This window comes from Lepidochelys olivacea (genome assembly GCF_965140295.1).
Source record: "Lepidochelys olivacea isolate rLepOli2 genome assembly, chromosome: 16".
In the NCBI taxonomy this organism is placed as follows: domain Eukaryota; kingdom Metazoa; phylum Chordata; order Testudines; family Cheloniidae; genus Lepidochelys; species Lepidochelys olivacea.
This window is the reverse complement of record NC_140426.1, coordinates 18578133-18592033: the sequence shown is the minus strand read 5'-3', so window position 1 is coordinate 18592033 and position 13901 is coordinate 18578133. Positions and strand designations below refer to the sequence as shown.

At 42.7% G+C, this 13901-nt stretch overlaps 1 protein-coding gene across 1 annotated transcript in view; it reads left to right on the top strand.

Annotated features, from left to right (window-relative positions):
* Positions 1 to 13901, top strand: part of TSC1 (TSC complex subunit 1) — a 56088-nt gene that overhangs the window by 8278 nt on the left and 33909 nt on the right. The window contains exons 2-4 of the mRNA XM_084649950.1: positions 775 to 837; positions 12341 to 12533; positions 13445 to 13548. Of these exons, the coding sequence (XP_084506076.1) occupies positions 12428 to 12533; positions 13445 to 13548 (210 nt within the window). The 5' untranslated portion in view covers positions 775 to 837; positions 12341 to 12427. The remainder of the gene's footprint in view (positions 1 to 774; positions 838 to 12340; positions 12534 to 13444; positions 13549 to 13901) is intronic.

Sequence of the window (13901 nt, the reverse complement as noted above, 5' to 3'; positions counted from 1 at the left end):
AGCATGAGAATCATTGAAGTGTCAGGCTTAATAATTATATGATCTTATAAATGTCAGAGACTGCCCTACAACCCCCAGCTAACTCATAGCAGTGTGTCCAAGTAATAGAAATGGCCCAAAAGTTTAGGTGTGTGAATGGAATTATTTTCTGTAATGAATCATCTTGAGATGCGCAAGTGTGTTTATTTTTATATATATGTATGTATATAAAAAAAGTACAGCTTCCTTTTTTTTTTTGAAGCAATCCTGTCAACATAAAACATGTTTATTTAAAGTCCTTGATTCTGTTACTAACACTGTAGACAAAACTGAATTTTAATCTTTTATTTTCTACAGTTTTAATTTTAGTTTTGTATCTTGCTCAATTTGGACAGCAAAATGAAATGGTCCTCTTCACTTCTGTCTAAAGTCCTCTTCTCTGCTTCTTCTCTGGTTCATGATTCTCTAGGGGAATGTTTAAATACAAAAATCTTGTGTTTATTAAAGGTATACACTAAAAAACGTCTCTTCATAGCAGATTTTGTAAATTCATACCATTAAGCACAAATATGAATGTGGAAGCCAACATTTTGTTGATTCTCTTGTGGCTTTAAGCTATCAAGAACCAGAAGAAGTAACCATGCAACTTATTTGGTTGTTACTCAAATTGGGGGCTGATGTTGTAATGCAGGAACGACAAAACTGCAGTGAAACATAACAGCAGGCTTTTTCAACTGCTTTATAACAGTGTTAATGGTAGCATATGCTAACCTCTCTATCCTTTTTTCAATTCAGTGATCATGAAAGGTGCCAGATTGACAGCACTGGAAACTGAAGTCCTACTTGTCCACAGAACAGGTACAGCATACCCAATAGCAGTTAAAAGCTTCCCCTGCACGCTCTGTTGTATTTCAAACCTGATTTTGAGGGAGGACTTCTGAGGGGGGGAGAACAGTTCAGGACTTGTAAAATTTGTCCAAAACCTACTAGCCAGAGGTAAATACAAAGGGTAGGGCCCTCACCAGTGAGATTATTGGTGGGGGAAAGCCTAGTGAGACACCAAGACCCTTCTGCCACGTCAGCTGCTGGTAAGTGTGCTGTCCCTGGACGCTGCTGGAAGGAGGGAAACTCCATCATTTGCATCAGGTTGTGACTAGTAAGCATCTTATCTAAAGCCCTTCCCTAGCTGCTAGAAGGGAGGAGGTTTCTGTCTTGTCTTCCTACTGCTAAGTTCCTGGCTGCTGTGAAGGCAGGGTTGTCACCACTGTTTCTCAACCTTTTTTTTTTTTTCATTCCTTCTCCTTGAATAACTCAAGTGCCTGTCTCTGTTCATAGCTTTCCCAAGTAGTGTTAAGAGTGTGAAAATTCTTGATTCATTACTGCTCACAACATTCTGAATATTGGCACTGAAACTGTCCGGAGTTTTGTTATCTTCATACTGTTTCTTGGTAAAGCTACGAACAGCAGTAGTCACCGGAGCCATCCTAGCAGGTTTAGGAAGATGGCACTACAGCTGGTTTTATTTGCAAACATAAAAGCTAGGAATTTAACTTTTAAAAAATGAAAGCCTGAAATCTGCAGAAATTTTTGGCTTAAGTCCTTCTCTTCCCACTCTAAGGGGTTCTCGGAATTCCTGTTGAAGCTCTGAGTATCAATCCATTTCCTCCTCCTCCCCACCCCCCCATCCTTTCCAAACACTCTTTCCAAAAGTTTGTGTGATGGTGAAGTAATGTATTGAAATCATTCAGTTTCCATGAATCTAGGACTTTTCAAATATAGAAGTTTAAGCCTGTGTGACTGTCTTCCTGGAGCTTGGAGAGTTTGGTTTTGCTGGTCCCTGACCAATTTTTACAATGACTGTATAGCAGCACCTACCATAATGGGGGTTGTAGCCTTTACTTTATTACTTGTATCCATTTGGTGGGTTGTGTTCATGTCTTGAAATTGGCATTTAATATTTTTCTTTTCAGAAGAGCGGGCATAACACTTAGCTGTTCCCAATGCTGGAAGCAAAGAGTAAAGAAAGATGCCACAACAGTAGTTCGGACTTCATCCTGTAGACCCATGCACACTCTCATTACCTTTGTATTTGGGAATGAGACAGGATTAAATGTTTAAGATAGGCATTTTCACAATGAATGTTGGAGGATTTGAATCAAAGTGAAGGATTTGGTCTCCTTGTTCCAGGACATATACACTTGAGATACTTGCAGTTTTCAAACACTCTCTTTTTTACAACAGCAAATGCACTTCATTTTCAGAATCTGTTTTAATGCAATATGATGAGTGAAACTTTAAATGCACAAATCAGGAAATTCAAGGCAATGGTTCCCACAGTGACCAGAATTCTGCTATCCTGTACTTAGTATTACTGTATGCTGTTAAATTTGTGTTTTAATACATGCAATGTAGCCACATAGCAGCTGTTATCAGGAAATTCAGTTATGGTTACTACAGCTGCTGTTACTTGGCTTTACTGCATGTAGTAAGTCACACACTGAGCAGCACAACTTAATACAAATACAGGCAGACCAGGGAGGTTCTGGTTACTGTGGGAACTATAAGTTAGAATTTTCTGATTTGTGTATTGAGTTTTGCTTACAGTATTTAATTAAAGCAGTGTTTAAAAATTAAGTTTGCTTACCCTTGCTGCAAGATAATGGTTGTATCTTTGTTTTTCATTGAACATATCTGAGTTAAGAATATCAGAATTAAAGGTGATTAGAAGATCTCATTGTCAGTCAAGTTATTTACTTGAAAGAGATTGGAAAATGAATTTTCTTTATAAAATGTTAGAGACTAATAAAAATTGCACATAGAAGACTTTTATTGGGAGCGATTTACCAAACTTTTATCAGGTTGTATTTGTCACAATTGATAACTCTGGATGCTACCTGATTGAAAAGGGATTCTTTACAATTTGAGACATTTGCTATCCCATCTATGTGCAGAAGATTTAAATAGTTGACACCTGTTATAACAGACACACTTCAAGTAGACTCTAGAGTCAAATTAAGCCTCATCCTGTCCTTTTTTTTTATGGGCAAACACTCCAATGTGAATGAGAGTTTTCTGTGCATATCTAGGTTAGGATCAATAAGACATTGCCCTTCTTAGTTATTTACCAAGCTGCCTCTTCACTAAATTGCATTTGTCTCTACTTTTCCATTGACCAGCTGGTATGCATTCTTAAAATCTTTTGGTTATTCCTTTTGTGTGCTACTAGCACACTCTTCTCAAATTAGAAATTGTACTAAATAAGTTTTTTCTTCTAGGCTTTCTAAAAATGTGGTGTTCCTAAGCAAACATTTGCTTCATACTTTACATTCTTTAAGGAACCTTTCACTCAAGATCTGTGTACTGAGCTTCAGGCTCTTTAAATGACGTGCTCTCTAATACAGTTCAGTACCTCTGGGGAGAGCCGTATTTGAGTGGTAGTATGGAGATACTTTTTTAGATTTTGTTAGTCTCTAAGGTGCCACACGAACTCCCTTCTGTTTTAGATCACTTGAACTTAAACAGAAGTCCTTTGCCGCCTCCTGATATTGTTGACCTTAGTGCGCTATGGGGGGAGGGGATTAACCATAATTTACTTAGAGCTGCCCCTCTTATCTCCCCTAGGTAAAGCTCATGGAGTGCTTCAGCAAATTATCTTTGCATCTGCAAAGGCTGACCCTTTCTGATTTCTAAGTTAACCTTGTCTTTATTGAGCAACTAGCCCTTGTTCTAAAATAATAAAGCTAATCCATTTTAACGCTTTACTAGTAACTCTTGGGGAAAAAAGTACAACTTAAAGAGTCTTATTTCTCTGCTCCAGATTAACCAGGTGATTTCCATGTTTTGTTTATTTTATATACATATGTGATATGTTCCTTGTTTAGCACAGTTCTAACTCTTATCTACTGGGATTTATTTTCTAGATTGTTCATACTATAAAATCAATAGTTGCCTTTCCAATTTGGGTGTAAAGGTCGATTATAGAATAACTTCTAAAGTGAGACTTGTTAACACTGGTTCTCACTTGGAATTAGAGAGTTGTGATGCATTCAGAATGTCAAGCTGTCAGCACTGCAATGTAAAGCTGACATCAAAACCAGACGATGGCAAGTGTCCAGTTTGCTTGGCTACAGCCACGGTAACTGGTTTCAACTATTCAGCCTAGATTTCAGTATTTGCAAAATGCAGATTATTGTGGTAAGACTAAAACCAGGCTCTCTGTGGTTACTTGATAAAGGCTTGTCTTTCTATCACAGAAAGAGATAATTGGTAATAGTTGCTTATTCAGCAAGAACTAACTTATCTGAGATTTGGTGATCTAGTAAATGTTTTAAATGGCTTTATACCATATTTTTCCTTGAAGGACCAGGAAGGAGGTTGCCCAGAAGCTTGAATAACTGAAATGAAAACATCAAAGTTTAGTCCTTCCAGGTAGAAAAAGAGGAGAAACTTATAACTTTAAAGTTTACATACTGCTGATGATTTAACATGTTTTTTGATTCACAAGTGAGATTAAAGGGACCTTCTACAGATTTCCTTTAAGAATACATTACGCTAGAAGGCAGAGGTGGTTCTCCCTCTTCCCCCCCCCCCCCCAAAGTGTTACGAAGCACTGCAGTTGCAAGTAGGATGTAGAGTGTGGACTTGTGTATTTTGCATGGCATGCTTCTGTATGAAAGATTCAAAATGTAATACAACATTTTTCTAACTCGCAGGCTTGCCCTCTATATTAAATTGAAGTAATTTCTCTTTCCTGCTCTGACTGAATCTTCTCTACTTCAGTCCTTGTTTAGAAAAACATCTCAATACATGTGAAAGTGCTAACTGTGGGTGTGAATCTGAACTTTGTATCCTACCCAGTTTCTTAATCCTGGGTATTAAAGTCCTGATAAAGTTGACACTGACTGAATCTACAGCTAAACAGTCTAACAGATAAACTACAGCATCCCATTCCACTTGACCCATAATAGGCTGTGATCTTCTTGCTGCTGTTGATTTGGCTCTTGACTTCAAGAAAACAGAGCAAGATACTTTTAGTGAACTTCTCTCCAGTTTGACTCATGTTAGAATTAAATGTTTCACCTTATGTTCTTAGGAGCCATGATTTAACTATTTGTCAAGTGACTGGTTTGTTTTCTGTTGTTCACTTTTTCCTTCACCTTTATGCTAAATGCTTAGCTTGCTATTGTCCAGCTAAATATGAACTCTGACTTTGAGGGTTCCAAACACAAGATGTCAAGTATCCGGGGTAACCATGTTAGTCTGTATCCACAAAAACAACAAGGAGTCTGGTGGCACCTTAAAGACTAACAGATTTATTTGGGCATAAGTTTTTGTGGGCTAGAACCTACTTCATCCACAAGATGATGACTCTCTTGCTTTAGGAAACTTCTAACACAGTCTGCCATTCTTGGTGTATTCATGAGATTGTGATTTCTGCTAGTTGGGCAATAAACCAGGATCCCAGCATTGTTTATTGTGGACTCAGAGCAGGGCGGTATGTGTAAATCTGTGCTTTGACTCCTAATCCACTCAAGTTTGTCTTTGCTCATTTCACTTCCTGTTTGTGATGTGCTGTTAACTGTACTTGTTCCCTCTAAAAAATTAAGTGGGCAGGCTGTAGACTACTAAAGAATGTGACTTGCCATATTTTTCAGAATTTTATCTATATAGGTGATAAAATTATCCTCCCTGTAATTCATACATCTTGTTTCATGAAATCCAAGCAAGTAGTCAGAAATGTCACTGTGCTGGTTTTCTGCTAGTCTAACATTTTGTATACCTTTTGGGTAAATAAAATCGCTCTGTCCCATTTAGTAAGGATCAACATGTTTTAATTTGAATGTAGAATAACTGTCTGTTTGCTGGCGTTATCTGGAGAGGTTGATGTTTTACTTTTCCTTTGGGTAAAATAAAGAATGGAATTACATTAGTAAATTATGGAATTTTGGCTACTAGTTATGCACTCGGCAATGGCTTATGCATCCATGTGTTCAAAATAGGAATCTGAAAGGTTAATGTAGTAAAACATTACTGTCACAAAAAGAAAGGGAGTACTTGTGGCACCTTAGAGACTAACCAATTTATTTGAGCATGAGCTTTCGTGAGCTACAAATTGGTTAGTCTCTAAGGTGCCACAAGCACTCCTTTTCTTTTTGCGAATACAGACTAACGCTACTGTTACTCTGAAACCTGTGATTACTGTCATAAAACCTGGTCTGAATGCAGTTCAGTTTTGCCCTATGTATATTAATACAAATGTGCCACTCCCTATTTAGATGTCTATATTGTGAACAAGATTCCTCCTATTTCAGAAAAGTCATCAAAATTCTTGTCAGCAGCTGGCTTGGTAGACCATTTTTTGCTAGTATGGTAAATATTTTTCCTTGCCCCACAGAAACCGTACAAATTGCTAGTTTAGTTGCAGGAAACCTAATGCAATTAGGCTGCAGATCATCCCTTTCTAGGTTCTAATCCAGCTCCATACTACTTTTATTGGAGTCCCCTTACAGTTGATTGACAGATACCACCATGTTTCTTGGGTCATACTCTTGCACAGTTAACTTCATCTGCACTTTATTACCTCCCCCCACCTTCCCTTTTTCCGTTCTGTACCCTTTCCCACACCAACCTGTCCACTCAGAGTTGATCTCATTCACTAAAGGGCTATGAACCTCTGGAAGAATGAGGAGGGGCTGTAAGTAAGTCTCTGGAATGAGGCTGGATTGCAGCTGACCTGAAAATATGGGAGGAAAGAGAATCTTGAGTATGCAGGCTACTTCCTGAGTGTAGCCTGGTATGTGTGAACTGTTCTAAAGCCGGGCTGCATTAGGGGCCACTGTGGGAGGAGGAGGAGGATTGGTGCTTTCAGGGAGCTATTGCCACTTTGTTCACAGCTGCTTTTTCTTGTAATCATAACTGGCTGACCAGATCTACACTAAAGATTCATAGCACTCTGATGAGAAGGGCGTAATCCAGGTGTCTCAGCCAACATATTCTCAACAAAACAGGGTCTAATGTTCAAGGTTGCATATAATGTATTGGTTTCATTGAGTGTGAAGGGAAAGTTATAAACTTTCTCCCATGCATGTGCATAGGAAAAATATCCCTAGTAGCCTCTTCAATTTAACATTACAGCAGAGTGAGAGCTCTGCTATAGTCAAGATTAAGACCAACTTTTTCTGTTTAAAGCTCAATTCTAAGTGCTCTGAAATCTACATGGTTACATGGATTGACTTGAAAGTTGGAATGCCTCTTGGAGGCTTGGGTTATTTTAGTGATCCAAATTTGGGGGCATTTGACCAAACGGTTCCAGAAATATAGCACCCAGGGAAAAAGCAGTTTTGGTTGAAGTTGCCAGAACCTGTCAACTATCTTTGCTCACTGATAGAGCTCAAACCAGGGCTCAGCTCATTGCACCATGATCTCAAAGATTATCCCAGTAGAGTGCATGGCACCCACTGGGGAACATCAAATTAAAATCTTTTTTCAAAAAGAGTTTGCTTCTCAGTTATCAGGCACACAAAGAGGCATGCAAGTATCTCTCTATGCACATGCTCAGTGTAATCTATCTGGAAAACTACCCCGTATTACAGGGGCTGGGTGGCTCTGAGGATGTTTTAAGTTCATTGAATCTGAGCACTACCCAAGGCACTGTGAGGTAAAATCCAAGCGAGGGCAGAAATCTGAAGGAAGAAAAGTTGGTATACTGCTCCAGTCTGCCTCTGTCAAAGGGGAGGGGGTTATTTTGGAGAAATATAATCTGAATACAGCAGAATAGTCAGAACGTGCTGAAACTATTTAAAAAAGAAAAAAAAAGAAAACTGTGCAAGCAAATGCTTGCTGGGAGGGGAGGGTGATTGGGGTGGAAGAGTAGGTGAAGTGGGAGGGGAGAAGATAGGAGAGTGGGAGTGGGGACAGGGGAGTGAGTGCTTGGAGAGCTGGGAGAGGGCAGGGGCACATGTCAGCCCCACATTCCCCTGCTCTGTGTTTCTCCTGAGGGCATTCTGCACCTAAAAATTCTGCAAATTTTATTTGTCAAATAAATGTGAAGGCTGTAGCATGGCATGGGGGAGCATAGGCCACTGGCTGCACAGAGATGCAAGATTACTGTGCACCTCCCCCTGGGACCTGGACTCAGCGGTGAGGCTACACCCAATCCTGATACAGCGCAAGGACAGGGCCTGCCCCAGAAACACCCCAGGGCCGTGCTCTCCATACCAGGTGTGTACAGGCAGGCTCAGCAAGGCAGGATCCAAGTGTGAAAGGGTTTAGTGTGGGGGAATCCAGCTGTGGGTTCAGAGGGTTCTGTGTGGGGCAATCTGAGTGTGGGTGGCTCAGTGGGGCATTTGAGTGTGTGGGAGGTCTGGATGCACAGGGGCTTGTTGTGGGGGGGCAGGATTCTGGGTGCAATAGTAAGGGTACTCTGCAGGGGGGTCCAGGTGAAGGTGGTTGGGGCTAAGTGGGGCGGGGGGTTGGGTGTGTGGAGGATAGAGCTCATCAGAGGGCTCTGAGTGCGGGGGGCTCAGTGAGGGGTCCAGATGCTGGGGGAGAGGGACTCAATGGGGTGGGGATCCAGGTGCAGTAGGGGGTTGATAGGGTGGGGATCCAGGTGTGGGTGGCTCATCAGGGTAGTCCAGGGGGAGTGGTGCTCATTTGGGGGGGAAGGGGTAGTCTGAGTGCGGAAGGGTTGGGCAAATGGGGGAGCAGCTCCTTGTACAGTGATCCCTCCCCCTGCAGCTGAGGAGAGATGGGTGCAGGAAGTTGGGGAGGGGAAGGAGAGTAGAGTTTGCAGAGCTTATCATGTGGGGGAGAAATCTGAAGGTGGGTCTGACACGGCCCGGATGCTGTGCAGGGAAAGAGGAAGTCCCGTCCTCCCCACCCAGCTGAGCCCAGTGCAGGATAGGAGCCACCAGCTGGGTCTTTCCTAGTCCCACCTCATGCCCCACAGTGATTTACCTCTCTGCCGGCTGCCCTGGGCACCCAAAACATATTGCTGGGAAGGGTTGCATGGCCGCTCTTGTGGCTTTCCTTTGCTTCCCTCCAGAAAAATTACTTTGATAGTGAAGCAAAGAAATATATGGGGGACATAAATTCTGTGCATTCACAGTGGTGCAGAATTCCTCCAGGAGTAACACTGTGTGTGTGCTGTCCTTGGGTCCCCAGCCCATCTACAGTGGTGTGACCCTCCCATATGAGCCGGGTTCTGGAGGAGGCTTGCCTATCTGTGGAATGTCTGAGCCCCTGCTTCTTGCCCCTTGTTTGTGACATGCTTCGGGGGTGGGACTGCACATCTATGGCAGTCTGTTCCCCCCTTCATGTGAGCCAGGTTCTGGAGGTCCCTGAGCCCCTATCCCTACCCTACCATGCAATCTGAGATCTGCGGGGTCCCTGCTCTGCCCCTGCTCCTTATCCCCTATGTGTGCTGGGATCTGGGGGACTCCTGCCCATCTGTGAGGTATGACTCCCCATCTCTCCCCATGTGAGCCAGATTCTTTGTGGGGGGTTGCTTTTCTTTGGCGGGGTCTGAGCCCCACTCCCTTCCCCTTATGTGAGCTAGGATCTAGAGGTCCATGCCCTCTGGAGTTGTCTGAGCCCCCTCTCTGACCCTCTCCCTGTGTGTATGCCAGGATCTGGGGGCCCCATCCCATCTATGTGGGGGCTGATCCTATCTCTGCTCCCCTGCATGTGAGCCAGGTTCAGGGTTGGGGGGGGCTGTCTTTGTGGGAGTGTCTTAGCTCCTCTCCATACCTCCCCTGTGAGCCAGTATCTGGGGAAGCCCTCCATCTCTGGGTGGGGAGCTTAGAACAGACATGCTCAGAGCATGCACCAAGAACACGCTGCTGAGGCTGCGGTAAGGAACTGAGAGTGGGTATGCTTGGCACACATCTGGAACTCTCCAGCAGTGGGAAAGGTAGAAAAGGAATGCTTACTGATGTGAATGGAGCAGCTCTCTGTCAGAGTTATTGTTTCAGGCTGTATTCATTTCCATTAGGTACTCTCGTCTCAATGAGAGGTTCTCAGCTGAAAGAATGGGCCAATTAATATCTCTGAGCCTACAACTAAGGCTATGTCTATGCTACTGCCTATGTTGGCAAAACTTACATCACTCAGCGGTGTGACTGTTCCACCCTCTGAGTGACCTAAGTTATGCTGACATGAGCGCTAATGGGCACAGTGTTATGCTGGCAGGAGAGTTTCTCCTGCTGACAGTTTGTTTGTGGGGGTGGGTTTTTTTATACCAATGGGAGAGCTCTCTCCCATCGGCATAAAGAGTCTTCATCAGACGCACTGCAGTGATGCAGTTGTAGTGCTGTATGTGTAGACATGGCTTAAGTTTGAAACCCACTCTGGGCAGAAATCTGAGTGTGACGGGTTGCCCCCCTTTCAAGGTGCCGTTTGATGTGCTGAGATCCCACTGAGTCCACCTGTTCTGCCAGCATAGGTCCCCTTTAACCTGTCTTGCTGAGCCGGGCTATTAAGCCTCCTCTAGTACACACATAGGCAGGGCCACACCCCGCTGCAGACACAGATTGAAGTCAGCTAGCTCTGTGTGAGAGGATTCTCCCAGCACTCACGGGTACACCCCTTTTGAGGAATAAACCCAAAATAATACCGTCTTGTGCTGTAGAGAAATATATACAATGTAAGCTCATAAATTTGCCCCCTCCCTCACTGTGGAGAGGGTTTAATAATAAACCAAACAAATTTATCAAGTATAAAAGGCAGATTTTAAATGGTTAAAGGAATAGTAAACAGAACAAAAGAACTAGGGGTGCTGCTTGTTCAGGGAAAGCCCCTGGCGGGCCAGGCCAGTTTGTTTACCTGCCGCGTCCGCAGGTTTGTCCGATCGTGGTTTCCACTGGCCGCTGTTCGCTGCTCCAGGCCAATGGGGGCTGTGGGAAGCGGTGCGGGCCGAGGGACATGGTGGCCGCCCTTCCTGCAGCCCCCATTGGCCTGGACCAGCTAACCGCGGTCAGTGGGAACCACAATCAGCCAAACCTGCGGACGCAGCGGGTAAACAAACCGGCCTGGCCCGCCAGGGGCTTTCCCTGAACAAGTGGCGCCCTTAGTTTGGGAACCACTGACCTATGCCAGTGGGAAGGCTCTTCTATCAGTATAGAAGTGGTGGTAGTTAAGCCAGCAGAAGATAGCGCTAGGTTGACAGTAGAATTCTGTACCTGGGGTTAGGTTGGCATAGCTATGTCTCTCAGTGGTTTGGATTTTTCACACCTATGAGGGATGTAGCTATGATGATGTAAGTTCCCAGTATAGACCAGCCAAGGGTCTTTTGATTTATTACATAGTTATAGCAGCATATCATCTGCAAACCTGTGTGAGAACTAAAATTGTCTAAATGACCACTATCGCCTATCAGTAAATATTTCTCTTTCTGTTTAAAATCTAGGAAACTAAATAGCAAAAAATGTCATCAATGCAAAGTTAATGTTTCCTGGGGATAACTTGTGCCCTTTGAGAAAATTAAATTCAGCAAACCTCAGACTTGTGAAAACCAGGAAACATAGAGTCATGGTAAATGCCAACACAACTTTAACTTTACCCTCTTTCAGCGATGCACCAATACAGCTATGATACACACACTTCCATTCAGTCCATCTTACAGTGAAAAGGCAATTTGTCCTTGCCCTGTGTTCAAACACTGAGCCTCTTCTCCCAACACAATAGAACACTTTAAAAAAATTTAACAGCCATTTTATACTGTTTTAGAACTCCTGCACACTTGAACACAGGATACCGTCTAAACTTATCCTTTCCTGTACCCATCATTAAATCCAGACTGCTCTCATATCCCACTTCACTACTGGCAGTACCCATGGCAAAGAGACCCCCAGTGCCTTGCCACTGATACAACCTACACAGTTCTGCATTGAAATAATGTAGACTGGAGCTTCATGGCACATATGCACCTCTTTCCTTTGATAATATACATAGGGGACTCAGGCCCAGATCTCCTAAATCACAGCTTTCCCAACAGTGTGTTCCTGTTGCTAACAGTGTATTCCTCCACCATTCAATACAGCTATACCTAACACTGTGACTACAGCTAGAGCGCATGCATATAATTCCCATTGGCTGTTGCCAGCTCTAGTGGGGCAGAGTTAAGGTTCTCTGAGCATTTACCTTAACTCTGTATTTCCTGGTTTTCAGAAGTTCGAGTTCTGCTGAACTCGATGTTCTGGAAGGGTACAAGCTATCACTGGGCAGCCTTAATTCTGCACTAACAAACGTTTTTGGTATTTAACTGTCAAAAAGGGTAATATTGCAGCTACCAGTATAGCAGTGATGAGGTCTTTGAGATGAGAAAGATATATTCTGTTATCTGTACTCTGCTCTGTCTTCCCAGTGTGGTAGGGGCACCAATGAGGAACCTGAAGAAGTTTTAACTTGCACATTCATATAACACGTGCATAAGCCTATAGTAGTAAACAGAATGGCCCAGCAAGCAAATATTGGTGAGCTCCTCTCTATGTTGGATTCTTCAGTTCTGCTTGTCCAGGAAGATATAACAGCTGTCTTCAAAGATAACCTCAACTCTGGTATGTGCCTCTTAGATGTTAAACTGGAGGGTTGGAGGAAGCTTTGTAGAGAAATAAGCAAAAAGTTGAAGTTCCCTATCAAATCTACTCATTATCTCCTGCAAATGTGACTTACTTTGAAGAAACCCTCTGTCAGAGGCAGTGATTGCTTCAAGGATTAATGCTCCTTATGTTCCTCCTGCTAAAAGAGGCACTTCTTGGAAGGTCTGATAAACTGTAACTCCTGGTTCCTTGAGACGGTCTTCTTGACCCTTTTATAAGGTTACTAGGGTTTTGTGGTGTACTAAAGAAAACATGCACACCCCGGTTTTAAGTAGATATCATGCTCTCTTCCTACCAAGTACGTCCAACAAGTGAAGGTGTTTCATCCACGTCAGTCACTTCAAACAATGCCTTCTCCTTGTGAAATGCCATTCTTCATTTTGCTATACAAATGCTTTCTGCTACCTCTAAGAGCATTCCTATGGCTATTAGTGGACCCATTTCAGTGTGGAACAGCATCATTACTCCCCTTGCCCCTAAACTTGCTTCATGTGGGGAACGGAGGAGGGAATCCAGCTGATTGCCAGATTTCACCCAGCAGCATGGAACACTAGCTGTAGACTCTCTACAAAGGTTTAGTCAGTGTCACACATCTAATCATTTAGTTTGGGACACTTCAGGAAATCCTGGTGTCAGTTTTCAGGAAGGTCTGTTTCCTCTCTCTCACCAAGCTAGACAATCAGAGAGACACTTGGGGGTGGGAGAATATAATTGGGAGGTCTCATTTTTAAAAACCTGGGTAACTTTTTAGAGGCACTTGTAAGAATAAAATTGCAGAATTGAACAACAATCTTTTACAATAGAAAATTTTTGTTCATTTTAGTTTATAACCTGTCCTATTCCTTTTTGTTGCTGACAACAAACTGTAGACCGTGGACCGATGCTTGTGAATATGCTAGTAGATTACTACTTGGAAAACAATTCTCAGCAGGCATTGCAGATCCTGTCCACATTGCAAGAGCCTCATGACAAGGTAAAATAACTTAGTTTTTGGAGAAGATGGAGCATGGCAGATGTTACTCTAGTATTAGAGAAGCTTCTAAATAGAAGGCCAGTTAAAATTCTTCTTTTCCCTTGATGTAGAATCAATTGATACATTTTATCTGTGTTGTAAGAATGGGTTGAGTTTTGTTTTTTGTTTTGTTTTGTTTTTAAAAAACTAAACCTAAACACAAAACTTCATTTTGTTTCATGGATTACTTAAACTGGGTCCATGGCTGCCATCAACTTTACATGTTGATCACGAGATGAAATTACAAAGCTCATAAAAGATCTTTCATACAGATACTTAATATCTTTTACTGTAATGAATTGCTTTACAGCTTG